The 22,272-nt window shown below is 37.8% G+C and overlaps 1 protein-coding gene across 1 annotated transcript in view; it reads left to right on the forward strand.

Annotated features, from left to right (window-relative positions):
- The window catches only part of PXDNL (peroxidasin like), a 489,791-nt gene that overhangs the window by 336,892 nt on the left and 130,627 nt on the right, over positions 1-22,272 (forward strand). The window contains exons 9-10 of the mRNA XM_078072396.1: positions 9,182-9,351; positions 13,149-13,415. Coding sequence (XP_077928522.1) covers positions 9,182-9,351; positions 13,149-13,415 — 437 coding nt within the window. The remainder of the gene's footprint in view (positions 1-9,181; positions 9,352-13,148; positions 13,416-22,272) is intronic.

A 22,272-nucleotide genomic window follows, 5' to 3' on the forward strand; every position in this document is an offset into this window, starting at 1 on the left:
AGGGCAGAATATGAGAGATAAGCAATACCATAAGACGAAACAACATTAGAATAATTGGGATCCCAGAAGAAGAAGAGAGAGAGAGGGGCAGAAGGTATATTGGAGCAAATTATAGCAGAGAACTTCCCTAATTTGAGGAAGGAACCAGGCATCAAAATCCAGAAGGCGCAGAGAAGCCCCCTCAAAATCAATAAAAATAGGTCAACACCCCGACATCTAATAGTAAAACTTATGAGTCTCAGAGACAAAGAGAAAATCATGAAAGCAGCTTGGGACAAGAGGTCTGTAACCTACAATGGTAGAAACATTAGATTGGCAACAGACTTATCCACAGAGACCTGGCAGGCCAGAAAGGACTGGCATGAAATATTAAGAGTACTAAATGAAAAAAAATATGCAGCCAAGAATACTATATCCAGCTAGGCTGTCATTGAAAATAGAAGGAGAGATCAAAAGCTTCCAGGACAAACAAAAAGTAAAGAATTTGCAAACACGAAACCAGCCCTACAAGAAATATTGAAAGGGGTCCTCCAAGCAAAGAGAGAGCCTAAAAATAACATAGATCAGAAGGGAACACAGACAACATACAGTAACAGTCACCTTACAGGCAATACAATGGCACTAAATTCATATCTTTCAATAGTTATCCTGAATGTAAATGGGCTAAGTGCCCCAATCAAAAGACACAGGCTATCAGATTGGATAAAAAAACAAGACCCATTGATATGCTGTCAGCAAGAAACTCATTTTAGACCCAAAGACACCTCCAGATTGAAAGTGAGCAGTTGGAAAACCATTTATCATGCTAATGGACACCCAAAGAGAGTTGGGGTGGCAATCCTAATATCAGACAAATTAGATTTTAAGCCAAAGACTATAATAAGAGATAAGGAAGGACACTGTATCCTACTTAAAGGGTCTATCCAACAAGAAGACCTAACAATTGTAAATATCTATGCCCCTAAGGTAGGAACAGCCACTTATATAAGCCAATTAATAGCAAAATCAAGAAACACATTGACAACAATACAATAATAATAGGGGATTTTAACACCTCCCTCACTGAAATGGACAGATCATCTAAGCAAAAGATTAACAAGGAAATAATGACGTTAAATGACACACTGGACCAAATGGACTTCACAGATATATTCAGAACATTCCATTCCAAAGCAACAGAATACACATTCTTCTCTAGTGCCCATGGAACATTCTCCAGAATAGATTACATCCTAGGTCACAAATCAGGTCCCAACAGGTGCCAAAAGATTGGAATCATTCCCCGCATATTTTTGTACCGCAATGCTTTGAAACTAGAACTCAATCACAAGAGAAAAGTCAGAAAGAACTCAAATACATGGAGGCTAAAGAGCATCCTACTAAAGAATGAACGGGTCAACCAGGAAGTTAAAGAAGAATTTTAAAAATTCATGGAGACAAAAGACAGTGAAAATGTAACTGTTCAAAATCTTTGGGATGCAGCAAAGGCAGTCCTAAGAGGAAAGTATATAGCAATACAAGCCTTTCTCAAGAAACAAGAAACATCTCAAATACACAACCTAACCCTACACCTAAAGGAGCTAGAGAAAGAACAGCAAATAAAGCCTAAACCCAGGAGGAGAAGAGAAATAATAAAGATCAGAGCAGAAATCAACGAAATAGAAACCAAAAGAACAGTAGAACAGATCAATGAAACTAGGAGCTGGTTCTTTGAAAGAATCAACAAGATTGATAAACCCCTGGCCAGACTTACCAAAAAGAAAAGAGAAACGATCAAAATAAATAAAATCATGAATGAAAGAGGAGAGAGCACAACCAACTACAAAGAAATACAAACAATTATAAGAACATATGAGCAACTATATGCCAGCAAATTAGATAATCTGGAAGAAATGGATGCCTTCCTAGAGATGTATCAACACCCAAAACTGAACTAGGAAGAAACAGAAAACCTGAACAGACCTATAACCACTAAGGACATTGAAGCAGTCATCAAAAATCTCCCAACAAAGAGCCCAGGGCCAGATGACTTCCCAGGGGAATTCTACCAAACATTTAAAGAATAATTAATACTTATTCTTCTAAAACTGTTCCAAAAATTGAAATGGAAGGAAAACTTCCAAACTTGTTTTAAGAGGCCAGCATTACCTCGATCCCAAAACCAGACAAAGACCCCACCAAAAAGGAGAATTACAGACAAATATCCCTGATGAACATGGATGCAAAAAATCTCACCAAAATACTAGCCAATAGGATCCAACAGTACATTAAAAGGAGTATTCACCACGACCAAGTGGGATTTATTCCTGGGCTGCAAAGTTGGTTCAACATCCACAAATCAATCAATGTGATACAATACATTAATAAAAGAAAGAACAAGAACCATATGATCCTCTCAATAGATGCAGAAAAAGCATTTGACAAAGTACAGCATTCTTTCTTGATCAAAACTCTTCAGAGTGTAGGGATAGAGGGTACATACCTCAATATCATAAAAGCCATCTATGAAAAACCCACAGCGAATATCATTCTCAATGGGGAAAAACTGAGAGCTTTCCCCCTAAGGTCAGGAACACGGCAGGGATGTCCACTATCACCACTGCTATTCAACATAGTACTAGAAGTCCTAGCCACAGCAATCAGACAACAAAAAGAAATAAAAGGCATCTGAATTGGCAAAAAAGAAGTCAAACTCTCACTCTTTGCAGATGATATGATACTTTATGTGGAAAACCCAAAAGACTTCACCCCAAAACTGCTAGAACCCATACAGGAATTCAGTAAAGTGGCAGAAAATGCACAGAAATCATTGGCATTTCTATACACCAACAACAAGACAGAAGAAAGAGAAATTAAGGAGTCAATCTCATTTACAATTGCACCAAAAACCATATGATACCTAGGAATAAATCTAACCAAAGAGGCAAAGAATCTGTACTCAGGAAACTATAAAATACTCATGAAAGAAATTGAGGAAGACACAAAGAAATGGAAAAACATTCCATGCTCATGGATTGGAAGAACAAATATTGTGAAGATGTCAATGCTACCTAGAGCAATCTACACATTTAATGCAATCCTTATCAAATAACACCAACTTTTTTCAAAGAAATGGAGCAAATAATCCTAAAATTTGTATGGAACCAGATAAGACCCTGAATAGCCAGAGGAATGTTTAAAGCTGGTGGCATCACAATTCCAGACTTCAAGCTCTATTACAAAGCTGTCATCATCAAGACAGTATGGTACTGGCACAAAAACAGACACATAGATCAATGGAACAGAATCGAGAGCCCAGAAATGGACCCTCAACTGTATGGTCAACTAATCTTTGACAAAGCAGGAAAGAATGTCCAATGGAAAAAAGACAGTCTCTTCAACAAATGGTGTTGGGAAAATTGGACAGCCACTTGCAGAAGAATGAAACTTGACTTTTTCCTTACACCACACACAAAAATAGACTCAAAATAGTTGAAAGACCTAAATGTGAGACAGGAGTCCATCAAAATCCTAAAGGAGAACACAGGCAGCAACCTCTTCAACCTCAGCCGTAGCAACTTCTTCCTAGAAACATCACCAAACGCAAGGGAAGCAAGGGCAAAAATGAGCTATTGGGACTTCATCAAGATAAAAAACTTTTACACAGCAAAGTAAACATCAACAAAACCAAAAGACAGCCCACAGAATGGGAGAAGATATTTGCAAACGACATATCAGATAAAGGGCTATAAAGAACTTCTCAAACTCAACACCCAAAGAACGAATAATTCAATCAAGAAATGGGCAGAAGACAAGAACAGACATTTTTCCAAAAAAGACATCCAAATGGCCAATGGATACATGAAAAAGTGCTCAACATCGCTCAGTATCAGGGAAATCCAAATCAAAACCTCAATGAGAGACCCCGTCACACCAGTCAGAATGACTAAAATTAACAAGTCAGGAAATGACAGATGTTGGTGGGAATGTGGAGAAAGGGGAACCCTCCTACACCGTTGGTGGGAATGCAAGCTGGTGTAGGCACTCTGGAAAACAGTATGGAGGTTCCTCAAAAAGTTGAAAATAGAGCTACCATACAATGCAGCAATTGCACTACTGGGTATTTACCCCAAAGATACAAATGTAGGGATCCAAAGGGGTATGTGCACCCTGATGTTTATAGCAGCAATGTCCACAATAGCCAAACTATGGAAAGAGCCAAGATGTCCATCAACAGATGAATGGATAAAGAAGTGGTATATATATACAATGTAATATTATGCAGCCATCAAAAAAAAAAAAAAAAAAAGAAATCTTGCCATTTGCAATGACGTGGATGGAACTAGAGGGTATTATGCTAAGCGAAATAAGTCAATCAGAGGAAGACAAATATCATATGATCTCACTGATATGAGGAATTTTTAATCTCAGGAAACAAACTGAGGGTTGCTGGAGTGTGGGGGCAGTGGGAGGGATGGGGTGGCTGGGTGATAGATATGGGGGAGGGTATGTGGTATGGTGAGCTCTGTGAATTATGTAAGACTGTTGAATCACAGACCTGTACCTCTGAAACATATAATACATTATATGTTAAAAAAAAAAGCTAGTAGGAAAGGAAAAATGAAGGGGGGGAATCGGAGGGGGAGATGAACCATGAGAGACGATGGACTCTGAGAAACAAACTGAGGGTTCTGGGGGGGGGATGGGTTAGCCTGGTGATAGATTTTCAAGAGGGCAGGTATTGAATGTAGCACTGGGTGTTATACACAAAGAATGAATCATGGTACACTACATCAAATACTAATGATGTAATGCATGGTGATTAACATAACATAATAAAATTTAAAAAAGAAAATGGAAAGAGATAAAATCTTTCAATCCAAGATAATTTTCAGATTACCCACAATGCATAACAATTACACTGACAGTTAACTTTAAACACCAGAAGGTAATTACATATATTTAGTTTGTTAAAGGGAAAAAAATCTAGTTTCCTTCAGTTTTATATTCAGCTAAATTATCTGACAAGTAAAATAAAGACATTTTCAAGGAGTTAAGGCTTACTTGGGGATATTTGTGAAAAGTATTACAAATAAGAAAGATATGATATGCAAGAAGTAAAGGTGAAAACAAAGTATTTTTAAACATGTTGATAAATATGAGTAAACTGAGATTGTTAAAGTATTGACCAAGTTTAAAGTAAGAGAGAAGTAAAATATTAGATGATACTAACAAAAATATTGTAAGGAGAGAGGACATAAATAAATAATTTTTCATGCCTCATTTTTGAATTGTACAATGATATTGACTGGATTTTGAGAAGTCAAGAGGCCTGTTAAAAATTATGATAAAATACTAAGATAAGGAAGAGAATACAATTTTCATACTAAGAGAAGCGAAAGAGTGATTAAAGAAAAATGGACCAATCAACAAAAGGAGAGGAGAGATAGAATTAAAGTAAAGGAATGGCAAAAGACAGAGAAAATGAACAGAATATCTCATCAGAAATAAGCTTAAATACATTAATAAAAACAATGAATGCACAGAATTAAGTAGCCTTTTGAAAGACATAAGATTGAATTAAAAAATTCAGCTATGTGCTATTTATGTTTATTTAAAACATTATGATATGGGGAGGTGGAAGCTAGATGGGTAAACACATAACAGCAAAGTTGTCTAAACAAAATAAAGGTGCTATATATATCCAGATTAATATCAACCAAAATAAATTTGAAAAAGGTATAATTGCATATCATTAGATCATAAGTGATAAAAGCAACAATTCACTGGGAGATAAGATTCACAAACCTTTGTATACCTAACAAAGTAGCTGTCTGAAAATAAAACAAAATTAAGAGGATTACCAGGATTCATCGGCAGAAAGTCAATTATAGGGAGAAATTGCAGTACTCTTCTCTTAGAAAGAATAAGAACAAAAATTAATAGGAACAACATAGGAAGGCTGGTTTTATATCTAACACATATATCCACTACATAAAAAGCTACACTATGCTATGTTTTCAAGTAACTATGGAATGTTTATCAAAATTGATCACATATAAAGAAACAAAAGTCTCAACTCATAGTAAAGAACCAACTTCATAAAGACCCCTTTTCTTTTAACATAATTTAATAAAATTAGAAATCAACCATTTATTGATGTTTGGAGATTCTTTAGGTTTCTCAGGAGGAGAGTAAAGTGATTACAGTACCTAGAAATAATAATCAAATAATTTTTTAATAAATGATTGAATTCAAAGAGGAGGGAAAGCATTCTAATTGGAGAACGAATGAGTAAAGGCACAGGATGGAAATCAATTATGATTGGATTTGGGAAAGAGGGTAGATCATATTTGTTGGAATAGAGGTTTTACCTATGAGTGTAAGAGGAAAAGATTGCAAACAACTGGAAGGCTATGACTTTGGCTTTTAATTTATAATCTTTGAGTGCCACTAGATGTTGAGCAAGATAGTCACAATACTAAAGAGGTTTCTAAACCAACCATGTTTTTCTTACTGCTGAGGTTCTAGATTGTGGGAATTTTGGCCATTTAAAAAAAAATGAAACTGTGGCAAATATTAGTACAATAGTTACAATAGATTACAAACAAGCCTTATAATTACATTCTGCTTATAGTTTTTCACTATATGCCTTCTTATGTGGAAGATATTTTAAATTTATGGGCATAGATGATAACTTATTCATCTTTATATTTCTGGTACCTAGCCACAGGGCCTAATTCTTAGAAAGCACTTAATAAATGCTTGCTGCAATGAATTGCCTTTAATAAATCAAATGTGTTTATTGGCACATTTTCAAGAGAAAAAGGCTAGGTAAATTCTACTTAAGCAAACCTTTGTGTTTTTACATATGATTGCTACTTGGTTTGCATCAAATTGACAATGTGATACGTATATTGAATCATGAAGACTTGTTTTGAATTTTTGAAGGAACATCATGATTCATGAGCAAACAACTTTTATCAGTGTAGTGAAGAAGATAGGAACAAAAGGGGAAATAACCAGGAAAAGGAATGGTGCATTTTAAATTTATGGGTATGATGTGCTGCTGTTGGTTTTAAATCATTCTAAAGAGTGAAAATTGGTGAATTCTCTTGCATTGTCTAGTCAGAAGATAGATATCATGTACACATTTGGTAACTTTTGATATTTTAGGAGTCAGTTTTAGAACCAAAATTTTTTTCGCCACATTTGCTTTATTTCTCTGTGTGTAATGTGTGTATGCAACTATTTTTCTCCTCCTCCTCTTCTTCTCCCTCCTTTTTCTTTTGTCTGAATTCTCCATCACATGGAGGCTGAGACAAATGCCATGTTGTACTAGTCTGTCCTTTTACAAGACTGCCTCCATGAAGGAAGGGACTGTGTCTGTCATATCATTCCAAGGAGTTGGGAAGAGTTAAATTATAGTTTATTATAAAAAGGATATAACTCAGGAACAGCCAGATGGAAAAGATGCATAGGGCAAGGTATGTGGCGAGCTTCTATGCTTTCTGAGTGTGACACTACCTAAATCTCTATGTGTTTACCAGCTCAGAAGCTCCTGGAACAAATTTTAAGGAAACTAATTCATCTTTGGAAAAGGTGAAATTCCATTATTGCTGGCATATTCCTTTGCAAGTAGGCTTATTTGGGTTCAAGGTTAGATGATTTTAGAATTGTGTTTAAAGTAATTCATTTAATACTAAATAAGACTTTTGAATTTGTGCACTTAAAAAAAAAAAAAACAAAAACATGTTTTCTGATGTTCATTGCATGCTCCTGGCACTGAGTAGTTGTGGCAGTCTATATTTACAGGAATATCTAGGATGTAGTTTCTTATGCTTTGCATTGCTGGCCTTTCAAAAGCAATATAGTTTTTCCTAAAGCTAATCTCTTCAAAAATAGCAACTTGAAGTTCTCATTGACTAACTGGTAGTTCTTAAAATTAGGCTTTTCAGTGGGCGAAGAAGAACAGATTGCGTCTATCTGTCCTGTCTTCTCTTCTGCTCCACTCTAAAAGAATGGATGTGAAATTTGGCCATTATGTGCCTCTTTATCCCTTGTGATGAAAACTGCTGAATAAGGATGGTTTCTCCATCTCTTTAATTTAACATGCTTTAGTTTTTACATATATGAAAAGATGAGTTATTACTCTTCAGTGTTGGCACATTTTTAAATTAGTAGGACAAATGTTTATTTGGAAGCCATTTGCTTTGTAAAACAAACAAATTATAAAAGAAATAAATGAAATCCTCTCAATGGGCTTTTTCCTCTATTAAGGGTGTTATTGATGGGTGACATATAGTAAGTGTTTAATAAATACCTATTGAGTGATGAATGTATGTTGGGGGAAATTTTTTATGTTTAATATTTTTATAGTACTAAGCATACTCATGTGAACATCTATATTCCTCCTCACACATGATTATTCAGTATTTTTAAAGGGGAAAAATACTCTGGTAAGACAAAAAAATTCTGTTGAAACTTCTGACATATATTTATGTGTCAGTAGCTTTGCATTTATTGCTAAAGATAACCCCAAAAAACCACATTACTGATGTCTGAACTTTCTGGATGATAATCTTCACTACTGTGCTCAATGGATATTCCATTTCAACTGATAAACAGCATTTTTCTAGTATCTCCAAAATGGTCCAGTTCAGTTAAGAGGGCCTAATCTCCAACAACTGGGTAAATGGGTGTGCTTATTTAATGCCATGTTGTATAATTGTCCTCGGCTTTGAGCTATGTTGCCTTGAATATGAATATTTCCCTACTCCTCAACAAAATATAAGTGCATACTGAATGACTCACAGAAAAGAGGTGGAAAGCTTACATATCACCACCTGATGATTCCACTTTTTTAAAAAATAGGAATTCAGAGGTATAACAATGTGCTGAAGTATATTTCATATTGGAGAGATGGCTTCAGTGTTCAAATTCATGCTGCCTTGGAAAGCCAGACATTTAAACCTCCTTCCTTTCTATCATGTCTTGACTTGAAACCTGTGTTTAGGATACAATCTCAGAAAAAGGAAGGGGCTACTAGGATTTAAATTAAAATGATCTGAATTATTAAGACAATTTAGAAATCAACAAGTTGATGTAAATAAAACATATTTATAAGGTACTATATTTTCAGTCTTGGTGTTTTCAATATGATTAGGATTCAATAATATGTATGTAAAATGTGTATTTCCAGCCACTCATTGGATTTGGAAGATGATACTCGACTTAACTTGTTTGATGATGGGACACTCATGATACGAAACACTCGTGAGTCAGACCAAGGTGAATATCAGTGTATGGCCAGAAACTCAGCTGGGGAGGTCAAGACACAGAATGCCATGCTCAGATACTCCAGTCCTCCAGGTACAACATTTCCCCCCCCCCCCCCGATTGAACTTAATGTATATGCATCAGTTCTCCATAGTTATTTGCACTAGAAAATGACTTCATATTGTTTCTTTAAGGTATGGAATGCTTAAAAGTGAAACAGTTGCCATTGTCTATCACTTCCTAATTTTTTACAGAAACTTGAGGTTTTTTTCTCCTGAAGTTTATTTTAATTTCTTGCCTTAGTTCTATTCTTTTCTAGTCACAATAGGTGCTGTCCCAAGGCTGTCATTGTCTTTTTGATTACCCATCCAGCTTCCTCAGAAGATGACCCAGCATCCTCAGAGGGAATCAGTGGTACCTAGGCAGGATTATCAACCTTTCTAACAAATAATTTAATTATTCATTCATAATTAATTCACCCAACACATATTTATTGAATGCACACTGAGCTAGCCGTTGAAGATTGTATAGTTAACAACCTATGCTCCTTTAACTTTCCAGGAGCTTTGCTTTGCCATAATTTCAGTGGCTTAACAGACACAATAGCCATGACAGATTTTTTAGTAATATCATTATTAGGAAGGTGATGGAAATAGTGAGACACTATGTCTTACTTTACTGAGTCTATAGTCTCAGTAAAGTATTAGGTGATAGCCATAATTCAACAAAATGGTAAGTTTTATGATGGATAAGGAAAGGGGATAGAAGCAGAAAGGATAGTTGTGTGCTGGTAAATGTTTGTTTGTTTGTTTAGTTATTTATTTATTTTTAAAAGATTTATTTATTTATTTTAGAGAGAGAGCACACCTATGCACAGGGGTGGAAGGGGCAGAGGAAGAGAAAGTGAGAGGGTCTCACGTAGACTCCCTGCTGAGCACATAATCCAACGTGTGGGGGCTTGATCTCATGACCCTGAGATCATGACCTGAGCTGAAATCAAGAGTTGGACACTTAACTGTGAGCCATCCAGATACCCCACTGGTAAATGTTTAAAAACTGGCTCTGGGGGTGAGGGCAAAGCCCCAATTTGCAGTATTTGCCAATGATTGACATGACATCACTGAATTTGGAGTTAGGAAGAGATGTGTAGTAGTACACCATTGCATAGTATTTCCACCATGCAGACACAATAATCTCAAGACCTTAGATCATAGTAAAATGCAAAATAATTAGAAGCGGTAAATGTCAGAATTTATCTTTGATATTAATGAGATTTATTTAGTTGTAAGTTTATGTAATTTAATTTTTAATAATGGCTATGCTTAACAGTCAGTTTGAAAAATTCCAAAAATTTGATAACTGGCTTTCCAGAGCCAGCTCCAACAGACCCCTGACAGAGGAGGAGCACTTAGATCAGACTTGGAGATCTGTGTTCATTCATGGAAGGATTTTCCAGGACCAGTGACATCTAAGCTGAAAGCAAGAAGTAGAAAACAGCTAGATAAATAGGATTGAAACCTTATCTTAGTAGAAAGGGCAGTAAAGGTAGAGAGAGCAGCGCACATTCAAGACATGAAGTTCTGGATGTCTGGATGATACAGATGAAGGGTTGGGAATTACATGAGATTTGATGAATTGTAAGGCAGAGTTGAACATTCATTACTGTACTCTAAGTGTTTCAAAATTAGATTTCTCTGTTACAAAGATCTCCCAAGCAGCAGTTTGGAGGACAAGCAGGAGGACAGAGTAAGGTGAGGAGGTCAGCGGCTGTGGTGACGATGCAGAGGAGAGTAGTGACATTGGCAGTGATGGAGGGAGTAGAGAAAACATCCCTGAATGAAGCGTTATTCCAGGAGAAATAATACATTTGAATCAGAGATTGACTGAATATGGGAATTCCTTACAGAGTTTGTCAGTAATTTCTGATTGGCAAACCCACTAGCTCCTTCCAAAGTGTCATTCACTTTGCCCTCCAGGTCAAGCCTGACACTGCACACTGGAGTATTCCTACTTTGACTTCTGGGCACCACTTCCTCCTGATCCTTTCTGAAGGTCCTCTCCTTCTTTCCCAAGGCCTTCAGCCTGCCTCAACTGTGCCATTCCTCACACCCTCCCCACCTGCTCTTTGTCCATTCTCCCTGCCCTAACCACATTTCTTCTTCCTCCATTGAGCTCTCCTTGAGTTTTAAAGCAATTCCCAAACATCCAACTTGAGTAATTAATGTACACTTCAAAGATTTTATTGCTGGTATCTTTCCTGAGATTTAGCTTGATCTCACTACTGTCTTATTGTTCATTTTCAGTATATGTGCTGCCGAAGTGAGCACTATTGTTCATTTTCAAATGTAAATTTTTTGTGTTCCTCAAGCACATTCACCTGCACTCCATCTTACATTTTCCATCACTGTTGATAGATGTATCAGATTGTCTTCCTTTTCATTTCCACTGCCATTGATTCACTTCAAAAACCTTTCATACCTCAATTATTATAACAGTTCTTTCCATTTCTCTATAGCACTTTATACCTTACTGTAATATAATGATTTCCAAGGTATGTTGTAGTTCTTCAGATTATGTGGTTTGTCTTCTGTCCTTGTAACTAAAGCATAAGCTTATGAAGAAAGGGGTATCCTGTGCATCTTTGTATCTTTCCAACATCTAGCATTTTATCTAACTTAAGGCATTCAATATTGTTAAAATTAAATTAAATCTTGCTTGTTGAATTAGATTAAATAAATTTATCCCTACTCTTAATGGTATATTCATCTCAGAAATTAAGGAGCCCCCCAAAATTAGACCCAGTAACTAAGCATGTTTAACATACTCATAAGTATTTAATTTCTGCTTGAGATTTCCAGAAAATATGAAACTGTTATGAATCAGTGAGTGGAACACTCCATATGGAAGTCTAAATTTTGTATTTACAAGGATACTTAGCAAGTCAATTTGTATTATATTTGGCTGAAAGTGACAGAAAATTTGATGAGAAATGGCTTAAATACGGTGTGTGTGTGTGTGTGTGTGTGTGTGTGTGTGTGTGAACGTGTGCACATGCACACCTGGGAATGTGGTTTATTTGTATGCCACAAGCAGTGCAGGAGTCTGGACAGAGCTGCCACATTAGCCCAATGCTCCAATGATATCTTTCTATTCTTCAGTCCTTTGCATTGAGACCTTTTTCTCCATTTCATAATTGTCACCTCGTGGCCCAAGTTGGCTCTTGTAACCCAGACTCATGCCTGAGTGCCAGGTAGCAAACAGGAGTAAAAGCAATGACTAGTTAGACTGTTCTTTTATATGGGAAGGAAACTCTTCCAGGGACGTGTGCCTACATCTCACCGGTAGAACTGTGTCACATGGATACCCTTAACTGCAAGAGAGTCTGAGAAGGCTAATTTGAACAGTTAGCCCCTAAAATAAAAAATAGGTGGGCACTAGCAGTGTCTGTGATGATGGCATCAAGGGAAGCAATCTATTAAAAAAAATTGCACATTTATATCAATCTAGATTTAAGACCCAAATGTTTTAGATTTGACTATTTGAGAATTTAATGTATGTATATAATATTTTAGTATAAAGGCATTTTGAAATTGACAAAAATTTTAAGAACCACAATGTAGAGGGGTGCCTGGGTGGCTCAGACAGTTAAGCGTCTGCCTTCAGCTCAGGTCATGATCCCCGGGTCCTGGGATCAAGCCCCAAGTCCCAACCCTCTGCTTGGTGGGGAGCTTGCTTCTCCCTCTCCCTCTGTCTGCCACTGCCCCGGCTTGTACTCTCTCTCTCTAATAAAAAAATAAAAAAATCTTAAAAAAAAAAAACACAATGTAGAATAAATAAAACTTCTTAACTGCTACTGGTTGTATTTTGTTTTGTTTTTCTCTTTCCTTTAGCCAAGCCTAGTTTTATAATCCAGCCCCAGGACACAGAGGTTTTAATTGGCACCAGCACAACTTTGGAATGTATGGCCACAGGCCACCCACACCCCCATGTTACTTGGACTAGGGGCAGTGGAGAGGCCCTGGATGGATCCAGGCACCTGGCTACTTCTGGAGGACTATACTTGCAGAATGTCACCCTGCAGGATCATGGTCAATTTACCTGTCACGCCGACAATAATCAAGGCTCTGTTGAAGCTACAGCAAACATAATTGTACAAGGTATGGGAGCAAGGGGTCATGATTGAAATGTTCATGCTGCCACATTCAGAAAATTATTTTTCAACTTAAGAAAATAATGTCATGTAAATCAGTGAAGAGATTTTTGTATTTGCCATTTATTTTTGACATAATAGAATTTTCAAAACTAATCTGCTTCATATTAAAACTTGGATTTTTTTTCACTTCAGTCTTTATCCAAATGTTATAATCAACCATTAGCAACAAAAGAGATGAAGTCATTTGGCAGCAAACTGTCAAAAGATATTTGTGCTTAAGGATACTTCACAGATGTAGGAAAGACACTTCAGATATGAAAGTGAAAATGCTGTGCCCGATGTTCATAATCACTTACCAAGCTGCCTGCTAACATAGCTTAGGACTATGCTGATGGCTCTTACGGGCCTGGGCTGGGTAACAAAAGCAGTAATAAAACTATTCTGAACACTATAAATAATTCATATGCATGGGCATGTAATCCTGTTGTAAAGAACTCATGTTTTTCTGCTCTGCTTTTGTTCTGAACTGGGCTGCCTTTCCCTGTCTGTTGTGGTGGTTGTGTGTGTGGGTTTAGGTGCATGTGCATGTGTGAGCACAGATACTCAACACTCCTTGTGGGCTAAGAGGTTTAGTTTTTTTTTTTTTTTTAATTATGTTATGTTAATCACCATACATTATGTCGTTAGTTTTTGATGTAGTGTTCCATGATTCATTATTTGCGTATAACACCCAGTGCTCCATGCAGAACATGCCCTCTTTAATACCCACCACCAGGCTAACCCATCCTCCCAACGCCCCTCCTCTAGAACCCTCAGTTTTTCAGAGTACATCATCTCTCATGGTTCATTTCCCCCTCCGATTTCTCCCCCTGCTATCTCCTTCTTCTTCTTCTTTTTTAAACATATAATGTATTATTTGTTCAGAGGTACAGGTCTGTGATTCAACAGTCTTGCATGATTCACAGAGCTCACCATAGTACATACCCTCCCCAATGTCTATCACCCAACCGCACCATCCCTCCCACCACCCACCACTCCAGCAACCCTCAGTTTGTTTCCTGAAATTAAGAATTCCTCATATCGGGCGCCTGGGTGGCTCAGTTGGTTAAGCAACTGCCTTCGGCTCAGGTCATGATCCTGGAGTCCCGGGATCGAGTCCCGCATCGGGCTCCCTGCTCGGCAGGGAGTCTGCTTCTCCCTCTGACCCTCCTCCCTCTCATGCTCTCTGTCTCTCATTCTCTCTCTCTCAAATAAATAAATAAAAAAATCTTAAAAAAAAAAAAAAAAAGAATTCCTCATATCAGTGAGGTCATATGATACATGTCTTTCTCTGATTGACTTATTTCGCTCAGCATAACACTCTCCAGTTCCAGCCACGTCATTGCAAATGGCAAGATTTCATTCCTTTTGATGGCTGCATAATATTCCATTGTATATATATATATATATATATATATATATATATATATATATATATATACCACATCTTCTTTATCCATTCACCTGTCGATAGACATCTTGGCTCTTTACACAGTTTGGCTATTGTGGACATTGCTGCTATAAACATCAGGGTGCACATACCCCTTTGGATCCCTACATTTGTATCTTTGGGGTAAATACCCAGTAGTGCAATTGCTGGATTGTATGGTAGCTCTATTTTCAACTTTTTGAAGAACCTCCATACTGTTTTCTAGAGTGGCTGCACCAGTTTGCATTCCCACCAACAGTGTAGGAGGATTCCCCTTTCTCCACATCCCCGCCAACATCTGTCGTTTCCTGACTTGTTAATTTTAGCCATTCTGACTGGTGTGAGGTGATATCTCATTGAGGTTTTGATTTGGATTTCCCTAATGCCGAGCAATGTTGAGCACTTTTTCATGTGTCTGTTGGCCATTTGGATGTCTTCTTTGGAAAAATGTCTGTTCATGTCTTCTGCCCATTTCTTGATTGGATAATTCGTTCTTTGGGTGTTGAGTTTGATAAGTTTTTTTTAGGTTTTGGATACTAGTCCTTTATCTGATATGTCATTTGCAAATATCTTCTCCCGTTCTGTCGGTTGTCTTTTGGTTTAGTTGACTGTTTCTTTTGCTTTGCAAAAGCTTTTTATCTTGATGAAGTCCCAATAGCTCATTTTTGCCCTTGCTTCCCTTGCCTTTGGTGATGTTTCTAGGAAGAAGTTGTTGCAGCTGAGGTCGAAGAGGTTGCTGCCTGTGTTCTCCTCAAGGATTTTGATGGACTTCTGTCTCACATTGAGGTCTTTCAACCATTTGGAGTCTATTTTTGTGTGTGGTGTAAGGAAATGGTCCAGTTTCATTCTTCTGCATGTGGCTGTCCAATTTTCCCAACACCCTTTTTTGAAGAGACTGTCTTTTTTCCACTGGACTTTCTTTCCTGCTTTGTCAAAAATTAGTTGACCATAAAGTTGAGGTTCCATTTCTGGGCTCTCTATTCTGTTCCATTGATGTATGTGTCTGTTTTTTGCCAGTACCATACTGTCTTGACGATGACAGCTTTGTAATAGAGCTGGAAGTCCGGAATTGTGATGCCGCCAGCTTTTCTTTTCTTTCTCAGCAGTCCTCTGGCTATTTGGGGTCTTTTCTGGTTCCATACAAATTTTAGGATTATTTGTTCCATTTCTTTGAAGAAAGTGGATGGTATTTTGATGGGGATTGCATTGAATGTGTAGATTGCTCTAGGTAGCATTGACTTCTTCACAATATTTGTTCTTCCAATCCATGAGCATGGAATGTTTTTCCATTTCTTTGTGTCTTCCTCAATTTCTTTCATGAGTATTTTATAGTTTCCTGAGTACAGATTCTTTGCCTCTTTGGTTAGATTTATTCCTAGGTATCTTATGGTTTTGGGTGCAGTTGTAAATGGGATCAACTACTTAATTTCTCTTTCTCCTGTCTTATTGTTGGTGTATAGGAATGCCACTGATTTCTGTACATTGATTTTATATCCTGCCACTTTATTGAATTCCTCTATGAGTTCTAGCAGTTTTGGGGTGGAGTCTTTGGGTTTTCCACATAAAATATCATATCATCTGCAAAGTGAGAGTTTGACTTCTTTACTGATTCGGATGCCTTTTATTTCTTTTTGTTTTCTTATTACTGTGGCTAGGACATTTAATACTATGTTGAATAACAGTGGTGATAGTGGACATCCCTGCTGTGTTCCCACATTGAGAATGATATTCGTTGTGGGTTTTTCCTAGATGGCTTTTATGATATTGAGGTATGTAGCCTCTATCCCTATACTCTGAAGAGTTTTGATCAAGAAAGGATGCTGTACTTTTCAAAAGTTTTTTGATTTGCAGATGTTGAACCAACCTTGCATCCCAGGGATAAATCCCACTTGGTCATGGTGAATAATCCTTTTAATGTACTGTTGGATCCTATTGGCTAGTATTTTGGTCAGAATTTTTGCATTCATTTTCATCAGGGATATTGGTCTGTAATTCTCCTTTTTGATGGGGTCTTTGTCTGGTTTGGGGATCAAGGTAATTGTGGCCTCATAAAACAAGTTTGGAAGTTTTCCTTCCATTTCTATTTTTTGGAACAGTTTCAGAGTAGGTATTAATTCTTCTTGAAATGTTTGGTAGAATTTCCCTGGGAAGCCATCTGGCCCCAGGCTTTTGTTTGTTGGGAGATTTTTGATGACTGCTTCAATGTCCTTAGTCGTTATAGGTCTGTTCAGATTTTCTATTTCTTCCTGGTTCAGTTTTGCTTGTTGATACATCTTTAGGAATGCATCCATTTCTTCCAGATTATCTAATTTGCTGGTATAGAGTTGCTCATAATATGTTCTTACAATTGTTTGTATTTTTTTGGTGTTGGTTGTGATCTCTCCTCTTTCATTCATGATTTTGTTGATTTGGGTCATTTCTCTTTTCTTTTTGATAAGTTTGACCAGGGGTTTATCAATCTTGTTCATTCTTTCAAAGAACCAGCTCCTAGTTTCATTGATTTGTTCTACTGTTCTTTTGGTTTCTATTTCATTGATTTCTGCTCTGATCTTTTTTATTTCTCTTTTCCTTTGGGTTTAAGTTTATTTGCTGTTCTTTCTCCAGTTCCTTTAGGTGTAGGGTTACATTGTGTACTTGAGACCTTTCTTGTTTCTTGAGAAAGGCTTGTATTGCTATATACTTTCCTCTTAGGACTGCCTTTGCTGCATCCCAAAGATTTTGAACAGTTTTGTTTTCATTTTCATTTCTTTCCATGATTTTTTTTAAGTGTTCTTTAATTTCCTGGTTGAACCATTCATTCTTTAGTAGGATGCTCTTTAGCGTCCATGTATTTGAAATCTTTCCAATGTTCCTCTTGTGACTGAGTTCTAGTTTCAAAGCATTGTAGTCTGAAAATATGCAGGGAATGATTCCATTCTTTTGGTACCAGTTGAGACCTGATTTGTGACCTAGGATGTGATCTATTCTGGAGAGTGTTCCATGAATTCTTCTACTACTAGAGAAGAATGTGTATTCTGTTGCTTTGGGATGGAACGTTCTGAATATATCTGTGAAGTCCATTTGGTCCAGTGTGCCATTTAAAGTCTTTATTTCCTTGTTGATCTTTTGCTTAGATGATCTGTCTATTTCATTGAAGGGAGTGTTAAAGTCCCCCACTATTATTGTATTGTTGTTGATGTGTTTCTTTGCTTTTGTTATTAATTGCCTTATATAATGGCTGCTCCCATGTTAGGGGCATAGATATTTACAATTGTTAGATCTTCTTGTTGGATAGACCCTTTAAGTAGGATATAGTGTCCTTCCTCATCTCTTATTACAGTCTTTGGTTTAAAATCTAATTTGTCTGATATAAGGATTGCCCCCCCCCCCAAGCTTTCATTTGGTGTCCTTTAGCATGGTAAATGGTTTTCCACCTCTTCACTTTCAATCTGGGGGCGTCTTTGGGTCTAAAATGAGTCTCTTGCAGACAGCATATCGATGGGTCTTGTTTTTATATCCAATATGATACCCTGTGTCTTTTGATTGGGGCATTTAGCCCATTTACATTCAGGGTAACTATCAAAAGATATGAATTTAGTGCCATTGTATTGCCTGTAAGGTGACTGTTACTTTATGTTGTCTGTGTTCCTTTCTGTTCTATGTTGCTTTTAGGCTCTCTCTTTGCTTAGAGGATCCCTTTCAATATTTCTTGTAGGGCTGGTTTTGTGTTTGCAAATTCCTTTAGTTTTTCTTTGTCCTGGAAGCTTTTGATCTCTCCTTCTATTTTCAATGACAGCCTAGCTGGATATAGTATTCTTGGCTGCATATTTATCTCATTTAGTGCTCTGAATATATCATGTCAGTCCTTTCTGGCCTGCCAGGTCTCTGTGGATAGGTCTGTTGCCAATCTAATGTTTCTACCATTGTAGTTTACAGATATCTTCTCCTGGGCTGCTTTCAGGATTTTCTCTTTGTCTCTGAGACTCTTAAGTTTTACTATTAGATGTCAGGGTGTTGACCTATTTTTATGGATTTTGAGAGGGGTTCTCTGTGCCTCCTGGATTTTGATGCCTGTTTCCTTCTCCAAATTAGGGAAGTTCTCTGCTATAATTTGCTGAAATGTACCTTCTGCCCCCCTCTCTCTCTCTTATTCTTCTGGGATCCCAATTATTCTAATGTTGTTTCGTCTTATGGTATTGCTTATCTCTCATATTCTGCCCTCGTGATCCAGTAGTTGTTTATCTCTCTTTTTCTCAGCTTCTTTGTTCCCCACCATTTGGTCTTCTATAGCACTAATTCTCTCTTCTGCCTCATTTATCCTAGCAGTTAGAGCCTCCGTTTTTGATTGCACCTCATTAATAGCCTTTTTGATTTCGACTTGGTTAGATTTTAGTTCTTTTATTTCTCCAGAAAGGGTTTCTCTAATATCTTCCATGCTTTTTCAAGCCTGGCTGATATCTTTAATATCATCATTCTGAACTCTAGTTCCAACATTGTACTAATGTCCATATTGATTAGGTCCCTGGCAGTCGGTACTGCCTCTTGCTCTTTTTGTTGAGGTGATTTTTTTCCATCTTGTCATTTTGTCCAGAGGAGAATAGATGAATGAGAGAACAAAATGCTAACAGGGTAACAACGTCCCCAGAAAATAAACACTAAACAATCAGAAAAGACCTGAAACTGGGGGAAAAGAAAGGGAAAGAAAGAAAAAAGAGAAAGATAAAAACAAACAAAAACAAAACAAAACAAAACAAAAAACAGAATATGATCAAATATGATCAGGCTGGTGCATAGATCAGTACTACACACTAGAGTTTGGGCGTATTTTGGTCTGTTAGAAGAAAGTGCCTCCCAAATTTTTAAAGAAAGAGAAACTTATATATGTACAAAAATAAGGGTTAATACTATGAAGGGAGGGAATATGACTGTAAAGATGAAAATTATAAGAGATTTTATAAAAGGCATTGATAAGATTAGAAATTTGTTGAAAAAAGAAAGAAGATTTAAAAAAAAAAGGAGAGAATGTGATCAGGCAGGAGACTAGAACAAAGCCATACACTAGAGATTTAGGGTATATTTTGATCTGTTAGAAGAAACTGTATCTCAAAATTTTAAAGAGAGAACAGCTTATATATATATATACCAAAAATAAGGGTAACTACTATGAAGGGATAGCATATGACTCAAAAACTGAAAAATAAAAAAGATTTTTTAAAAAAGGGATTGATAAGATGTTGGTTGAAAAAGGGAAAAAGAAAAATTCAAAAAAAAAAAAAAGAAAAGACAGTTAAAAAAATTAACTTTGAAAGATTAAAGAATCATGGGAAAAAAGCTGTGAATTCTATGTCAGTATTCCCCTAGTGCTGGAGTTCTGCCGTTCTCATTGATTTGTAAACTTGGTCTTGACTGGCTATTCTAGCTGATCTTCTGGGGGAGGGGCCTGTTGCCGTGGCTCTCAAATGTCTTTGCCTGAGGCGGAATTGCCCCGCCCTTGCCGGGTCCAGGCTAAGTTATTTGCTCGGGTTTGCTCTTGGGAGCTTTTGTTGCCTGCAAGCTTTCCCTACAGCTTTGGAGGACCATAGTGAAAATGGCAGCCTCCTAATTGCTGCCCTGGAGGATCCGAGAACTCGGGGCCCCACTCCTCAGTGAGCCCCCAGAGAACAGCAGTCAGTCATTCCCGTTTCCCTGGTCTCTGGCCACACTCCGTGCCCACCTGGCCTGTGACCGAGCATTTCTATCTCTGGCACATGACCCCATGTGGAGTCTCCAAACCCAACAGATCCCTGCGGTGCGCTCCCATGCCACTCTTCCCAGGGGAGGAAGGGGAGTCTCCCCAGATCTGCTGCTTGTTGGGTCCCTGCTAGAAAAGATCTGACTGTGCCGTGGATCATGGTTTATGGCAACCCCGAGCTGAGAGCCCACTCCTAGGCTCCGTCTCAGCAGCTGGCTTCCTTGCTCCGATACCTGGGAGCTCTGCTGCACTCAGGCACCCCTGGTCTTTCTGTGACCCTGAGGGTCCTGAGACCACACTGTCCCAGAGAGGGTTCCACCCCCCACTTAGCCACTGGAGCAACGTCCGTCAGCGGAGCCAACTTCTAAAAGTTCCGATTTTGTGCTCTGCGGCTCTACCACTTGCCAGAAGTGGCCGACGGAGGCCCCCTCCCCTGCCGTCTATCCTCCCGAATATCGCCTCGGATTCACTTCTCTGCACGTCCTACCTTCCAGAAAGTGGTCACTTTTCTGCTCAGAGAGTTGTTGCTATTCTTTTCTTCGATCTCCTGTTGAGTTCGTAGGTGTTCAGAATGGTTTGATCCCTATCCAGCTGAATTCCTGGGACTAGACGAAATCCATGTCTCCTACACCCGGGCTAAGAGGTTTAGTAAACATCAGAATATAAGTCTTATTGGAGCGGTGCCAAAAGTCCTGTTGTACCCAAAACCGGTTTTCATTAGCTGACAAGCATACAACAATTTATAGTGATGCATTTTAAGGGCTTCCTGCAGCCATGAACATTATAATTTACTTAAGACATAACATATTTGCATAAGATGTTACCAAGCAAAAAACCAGACCCTGGGAAACATAGAATGAAAACAGTTTATTTTTTTATTTTTATTTTCTTAAGATTTCTACATAAGTGAGAGAGAGAGAGAGAGGGAATGAGTTGGGGGGAGGGGCAGAGGGAGAAGCATCCTCCCCTCTGAGTAGGGAGCCTAATGTGGGGCTCCATCCCAAGACCCTGGACTCATGATCTGAGCTTCCCAGGACCCTGGGATCATGACCTGAGCCTCCTAGGGCCCTGGGATCATGACCAGAGCTGAAGGCAGATGCTTAAACGACTTGAGCCACCCAGGCACTCCATGAAGACAGTTTTGAAACATGGAGTTGGGGCAATTTTGGGGCTGTGAGTGCTGGCTTCTGGGGAGCAGAGGAATCATCCCACTAGAAGTCACAGTACTTCATCCATCCTGGGTTTTCAGCATTCGGTAAATGTTTTCCAAGTTGTTTTTGCTTAACATCAACTCTTTAAGTAGCAATAGACCAACAATTCCTTGTTTCCATTCATACGTCTGAGGAAAACATTGTGTTTCCCCTAGAAATGTTAATACCATGGTAAACATTTTCTATGTGCTACAAAGGTGTAGAAATGAATTTTTTTCTTGATGTCTTTGTTAACTCCTGGGGGAAATTACTTTTAAAGGACTCAAACATTATTTTTAGACTTTCCATATGTCAGGATTGAAAATGCTTCCAAAGAAATAGTATTTGGGGTCTTTTTTGCTTGCATTATTTTATATTTAATATCTGGTGTTTAGAAGCATAATGCCTAATTTCACTCCCACAGGCTCCTTTATTTCATACCAATTTAATCTTCTGTGTCTCAGCTTCTTGCATTTAGTTTTTACTTCTATTT

Source organism: Halichoerus grypus, chromosome 5 (assembly GCF_964656455.1).
Source record: "Halichoerus grypus chromosome 5, mHalGry1.hap1.1, whole genome shotgun sequence".
Classification (NCBI taxonomy): Eukaryota; Metazoa; Chordata; class Mammalia; order Carnivora; family Phocidae; genus Halichoerus; species Halichoerus grypus.